Below are 6917 nucleotides of genomic sequence, written 5' to 3' on the forward strand. Positions count from 1 at the left end.
GAAGTTGTGTTCTGGTCCAGCAGGGGACACCCAGATCAGGGGTCATATATTATCACATGGCAGGATTTAGTGGAAAATCCACCTCCCTGGTTAAAGCCATTGTTACCTCTTTCTCTTCCTAAGCAGGCACCTAAACTGGTCCTGGCAGTGCAACCTCATACTGCCTGGAAGAAAGAACCTGAAGTCAAACCTTTGGCACTGACCTACCTAGTCTTTCAGGTTGGGACGGAGGAAGAACTCCCCCAACTCCTTACCAAACCCTTTCAGCAGGTACTGCAGCTGGAGAGGGTGCATCACCCCAAGAGCTGGACGGCGGCGGGGCAATGGCAGCCACAGGTCCAGCAGCTGGCACCCATGGAAGAATGCAGCCCGCAGCCCCCTCTAGTGGACCAGCAGATTCCACGGTCTTGCCGTTGTGAGCTGCAGAGCCCGCAGAAGCAACCGGCAACCAGCAGCTTCACTATTGGCCTTTTGCCACTAGTGACCTGTACAATTGGAAAACTCAGAATGCCAAGTTCTCAGATAATCCCAGAGATTTAACTGACCTCCTAGAGACTATTTTGTTTACTCATCAGCCTACCTGGGACGATTGTCAACAGCTCCTCCAAATTTTATTCACTACCAAGGAACGTGAGAGGATCCAGATGGAAGCCTGGAAATCTGTTTTGGGAGATAACAGGCAACCCACTACCAATATAGATGTGATTAATGCCACCTTCCCTTTGACTCATCCTAATTGTGACTACGACATGACTGAAGGTAAGGAGAGAATCCGGGTGTACCATCAGACTCTAATGGGAGGTCTCAGGGCAGCCGCAAGGAAGCCCACCAATTTGGCTAAGGCAGGTGACATTCAGCAAGGGAGGGATGAAAGTCCTGCTGCTTTCTTAGAAAGATTAATGGAAGCAGTTCGTCAATTTACCCCCATGAAACTGGAAGCACCTGAAACTAGGGCTGCACTGATCATAGCTTTTGTGAATCAAGCAACCCCAGACATTAGGAGAAAGTTACAAAAAATTTACAGATTAAATGAAAAAAGCATTCAGGACTTAATGTTATTTGCAGAGAGAGTTTATAATCACAGAGAAAGTCCAGAGGACCGACAGGCCAAAGCACTAGTGGCAGCCAGTGATCGGAACACTCAGAACCTTGCAAAAATCTTGCTTGCCTCAACAACCGGGAGCGTCTGAGAAAGAGAACAGCAACTGCAGAAAATCGCAAAATACCGAGGTAAGGGGGACCCCCCAAGGGAGGACGTCCTAAACTGGGCAAGAATCAGTGTGCCTATTGCAAGGAAGATGGACATTGGGCAAAAGAATGCCTAAATAAAAAAACTCAAAAACCACCACCTAAAGTACTAGAATTGGGGGAACTCAGTGATTAGGGGCAATGGGGTTCGGTCCCCCTCCCCGAACCCAGGGTAACTCTTAAAGTGGAGGGGACCCCAATTGACTTCCTGGTGGACACCGGGGCACAACGTTCAGTCTTACTTAAACCTCAAGGGAAACTGTCTAATAAAACCTCCTGGGTTCAAGGAGCCACAGGAACAAATCAATATTCATGGACTACCCAAAGAACAGTAGATCTTGGCATGGGACGGGTATTCCACTCATTCATGGTAATTCCAGAATGCCCTTATCCACTTCTCGGGAGAGATATACTAACCAAAATAGGAGCACAAATTCACTTTCAAAACGGAGGGGCAACCATTATGGACAGTAAGGGCCAGCCTATTCACGTGTTAACTGTAAACCTGGAAGATGAATATAGGCTCCACCAACAACCCCCTCCTTCTCCATCCGAGAATATAGAACAGTGGTTATTAGCCTTTCCTAAGGTGTGGGCTGAGACTGCAGGTGTAGGGTTAGCTAAACACAGGCCACCAGTCTATGTAGAAATCAAACCTGGAGCAGACCCGGTCAGAGTCCGCCAGTACCCTATGTCACGAGAAGCCTGGGAGGGCATAACCCCCCATATCTGGCACGTATTAAAATTAGGAATACTCCGACCCTGTCAGTCCGCCTGGAACACTCCCCTACTCCCTGTTTGAAAACCTCATTCTAATGACTATAGACCAGTACAAGACCTCCGAGAAGTCAATAAACGAGTCATGGATATTCACCCTACTGTCCCTAACCCATACACCCTCCTTAGTTCTTTACCCCCAGATCACCAGTGGTACTCAGTCTTAGATCTTAAAGATGCTTTTTTCAGTCTACCACTGGCCCCAAAGAGCCAGGACCTGTTTGCCTTTGAATGGACTGACCCGACAGATGGCATTAGCAGACAACTGACCTGGACGAGGTTACCTCAGGGGCTCAAAATTTCGCCCACAATTTTTGATGAAGTGCTACACAAAGACCTGGGTAAATTCTGATCTGAACACCCCGGTCTCACGCTGTTACAATATGTAGATAATCTCCTAGTTGCTGTAGCAGACTACGAGGCCTGCCTCCAAGGAACAAAAGACCTGCTCCAAACACTAGGAGATATGGGATACCGAGCCTCAGCCAAAAAGGCTCAACTTTGCCAGCCCGAGGTGAGCTATTTGGGGTACATATTAAAAGGAGAAAGATAGCTGACTAGGGCCCACAAAGAGACTGTGCTAAAAATCCCTAGACCCAGCACCCCACACGGAGTGCGGGAGTTCCTAGGATCAGCCGGCTACTGTAGACTTTGGATATCATGTTTTTCAGAACTAGCAAAGCCTCTCTATGAAGCAACTAAGGAGGGGCAGAAATTTCAGTGGACAGAGGCCATGGAAAAATCCTTTAATTCACTTAAAACTGCCCTTCTGCCTGCTCCTGCCCTTGGACTGCCTGATGTAACAAAACCCTTCCATCTATACATTGATGAAAATAAAGGGGTAGTGAAAGGAGTTGTAATCCAACACCTAGGCCCCTGGAAAAGACTGGTAGCCTATCTCTCAAAAAAATTAGACCCAGTAGCAGTGGGGTGGCCCCCGTGCTTACCCATAATAGCAGCAACAGCCTTGATAGTCAAAGATGTGAGCAAACTTACACTGGGGCAAGAACTACATATTACCACCCTGCATGCCATAGAAGGAACTCTTAAGCAACCTCCTGATTGATGGCTTAGCAATGCACGGCTCACCCACTACCAAGGACTGTTACTGAACCCAATCAAGATTATCTTCCAGTCACCTACGGCACTGAACCCTGCCACCCTGTTACTGGATCCGGATTTGGGTGCTCTGCTCCATAATTGTGTTGACATTCTAACTCAAGCGCACGGGATCCGAGCTGACCTACGAGACACCCTCTTACCAGATGCTGAGGTTATCTGGTATATGGATGGGAGAAGCTTTGTGTGTGATGGACAAAGGTATGTGGGGGTGGCAGTGGTGACAGAAACTGCAATAGTTTGGGCTGAGCCGTTACCGGCCGGAACATCGGCCCAATGAGCTGAACTAATAGCATTGACCAAAGCCCTAACTTTGGGAAAAGACAAAAAGTTAAATATTTATACGGACAGTCATTATGCTTTCACCACGGCACATATTCATGGGGCAATTAATCGGGAAAGGGGGCTACTAACTGCGGAAGGAAAGAAAATTAAGAACAAAAATGAGATCCTAGATCTGCTAGCTGCCCTGTGGCTCCCAAAGAAACTTTCCATCATTCATTGTCCGGGGCACCAGAAAATCACCACCCCAATTACCCGAGGCAACAATCTAGCAGACCAAACCACCCAAGAAATTGCGCTGTCTGCCAACCTAGTATTAACTTCCAACCTACCTGATCCTGGGAGTCCCACCTTACCTGCAAACCCCAACTACACGGAGGAAGACTTGAAATGGATTAAACAATTACCCAGAACTCAGTACGTATGCAACTAGTGGAAATCAGCAGATCACAAAGCCATCCTCCCCGAAAAACTGGGAGAAGAAATTTTATTCAAAATACACCAAACCACCCATTTAGGAACCAAAAAGATGCAGGAGTTATTAAAACGGGCAGACATAATAATTAAAAATGCTCAATCTAAAATTGAAATAATTGTTTCTGACTGTAAAGCCTGTCAATTAACCAATGTTACTAAAAACCCTCCGAATCTAGGCTCCAGGTCAAGAGGCAACACACCAGGGACTTGCTGGGAAGTGGACTACACGGAGGTAAAACCAGGGAAATACGGCTATAAATATTTATTAGTCTTTATAGATACCTTTTCAGGGTGGGTAGAAGCCTTCCCCACCAAGAGAGAAATGGCCCACATGGTAGCCAAGAAACTACTAGAAGACATCCTACCCAGGTATAGTTTTCCTACTACAATAGGGTCAGATAATGGACTGGCATTTGTGTCTAAGGTAATACAGGGTTTAGCAACTATTCTTGGGGCTGATTGGAAATTACATTGTACCTACAGACCCCAAAGTTCAGGCCAGGTAGAAAGAATGAACAGAACTCTAAAAGAGACCTTAACCAAATTAACCATAGAGACTGACGGAGACTGGGTGACTCTCCTCCCCTTTGCCCTATTTCAGGTCTGCAACTCTCCTTATAAATTAGGATTGACACCTTTTGAAATTGTCTTTGGTAGACCTCCACCTATTACTCCCAGATTCCAGTCTGATTTGTTATGTGAAATTGATAATTGTGAACTCCTTTATTCTCTTTAAGCCCTGCAACAAACCCAACAGGACATCTGGCCAAACTTAAGGGCCCTCTACCAATCTAATCCCCCTCCCAAACCTCACCGGTACCAGCCAGGTGATTGGGTGTATGTGCGGAGACATCGACAAGAAACTCTACAACCTCGCTGGAAAGGACCCTACATTGTGATCCTGACCACACCCACCACCCTCAAAGTTGATGGAATAACTTTCTGGATTCATCATACTCACGTCCGCAAAGCCGATCCTGTCCCTGACCAGGACCCACCATGGCATGTCTCCAAGGACCCCAACAATCCGCTCAAACTAAAACTTCAGCAATGTGGACCTTACTAGTATTACTGTTAATAACTAGTAACTATGTAAATCCTTCATCTAACCCACACACCCCCCAACAATTAACCTGGATAATTACATCAGCCACAGGGGACGTTGTCAGCTCTATCACGGGCAACCATACCCCTAATACCTGGTGGCCTGACCTACACTTTGATTTATGCCAATTAGCGGCCGGGTCCTGGGACATCTTAGATTGGGAACCCCCAAAAAACGGTACTCCTGAATATTCAGGCAAGCCTACATGCCAGCGGTTATGTGCTTCTAGAGGAATCGGGGGAATAGGTTATGGGCACCCTGAACTCCGCCACCAACTCCATAAGTTACCATTTTACGTTTGCCTAGGGGGAGGAAAAGACAGAACATTAGTGAACCAGTGTGCGGGGGCACCAGACTTTTATTGTAAAACATGGGGATGTGAAAAAACAGGAACCACTTACTGGGAACCTTCTTCAACTTGGGATCTCATCACAGTTGACAGGAATCATTTCAGTGATGGATTAACCGTCAGTTCTTGCTGATCATCCAAGTTCATGCGGAGGTTCCCAGCCGGCGGAAGTATGTATATAGGAAAGGGCTCGTGTATGAATTTCACCTGTAATCCTATCAGAATCCGATTTACAGAGCAGGGAAAACGGTATAAAACTTGGGTGACAGGCCGATCCTGGGGGCTTCTATTGTACCAAACAGGGTATGACAATGGAGTCATTTTCAATATTAGACTAAAAATTGAATCCTGGACACCCCCTGTTGCAATCGGGCCCAACTCAGTGTTAGCCCCACAATCAGTACCCTCTTTACCCTCCAATAATTGGGGCAACACACCAGTCCGAAATTCGTCTCCCACGTCACCACTTCAAGGGGCAACACATCAGTTCAGAATTTACAGGAAGACCCCCTTTGGAAAATTATGGTCCAGACTTTCCAACTATTGAATCTAACCCAATCTAATTTGACAGAATCCTGCTGGCTGTGCTACAATATCAAACCCCCCTATTATGAAGGTATTGCATTTATAGGAAAATTCAACCAGTCAGAAACTCACAAAACCTGTAGATGGAATCATAAGAAACCTGGACAACTCACCTTACTTTCTGTCACAGGAATAGGGACCTGCATAGGACAGATTCCACAAACTCACAAACACCTCTGCAGCCACACTGAGACAACTATAAATCAAACTGTGTACTATATACCACCCCTAACGGATGGTGGGCATGTTCCTTGGGATTATCCCCTTGCCTCCATGGGCAGGTTCTTATCAAACTAAAGACTTTTTTATATTAGTCTACTTAATACCTCATGTATTTATTATACCACCAGTATGATGATTTCCTAGATAAATGGGAAACTGTTCCTCACCGAGTCAAACGGGAACCAGTTTCTGTTATAACTTTAACTGTTTTACTAGGGCTAGGACTGGCGGGAGCTGGAAGAGGAATTGCTTCTATCACAACCCAGCATCAGCAATATAATTCACTTAGAGCAGCAATTGATCAGGATATAGAAAGACTGGAAGAATCCATTACCAAACTCCAAGAATCCTTAACCTCATTAGCGGAAATGACTTTACAATTAAAAAGAGGTATGGATATCCTTTTTCAACAACAAGGAGGAGTTTGTGCTGCTCTAGGGGAAGAATGTTGTTAGTATGTAGACCACTCGGAAGTCATAAAAAAACTCCATGGCTAAAGTAAGAGAAGGACTAGAAAAAAGAAAAAGAGAGCGTGCCCAAAACCAGGGATGGTATGAAAACTAGTTTAATACTTCTCCTTGGCTAACATCTTTGTTATCTGCCCTTGCAGGACCAGTCATAGTAGGACTAATTTTACTGACAGTTGGACCTTGTATTCTAAACAGATTAGTCAACTTTGTAAGAGATAGAGTAAACTCTGTGCAACTCATGGTCCTCAGGCAACAATATCAATTACTCCCCCAAGATGATTTA

General features: G+C 45.7%; 1 protein-coding gene across 1 annotated transcript; it reads left to right on the forward strand.

Moving 5' to 3' along the window:
• Positions 1-354: 354 nt before the first annotated feature.
• LOC103212961 lies at positions 355-4969 on the forward strand. Its single transcript, XM_007958867.1, is given in 4 exon segments — positions 355-444; positions 576-759; positions 1503-3770; positions 3882-4969. Coding segments are annotated over 4 exon segments (3630 nt in total).
• Positions 4970-6917: the final 1948 nt, after the last annotated feature.

Source organism: Orycteropus afer, unplaced genomic scaffold (genome assembly GCF_000298275.1).
Source record: "Orycteropus afer afer isolate SDZICR_OR568_19922 unplaced genomic scaffold, OryAfe1.0 scaffold01178, whole genome shotgun sequence".
Taxonomy (NCBI): domain Eukaryota; kingdom Metazoa; phylum Chordata; class Mammalia; order Tubulidentata; family Orycteropodidae; genus Orycteropus; species Orycteropus afer.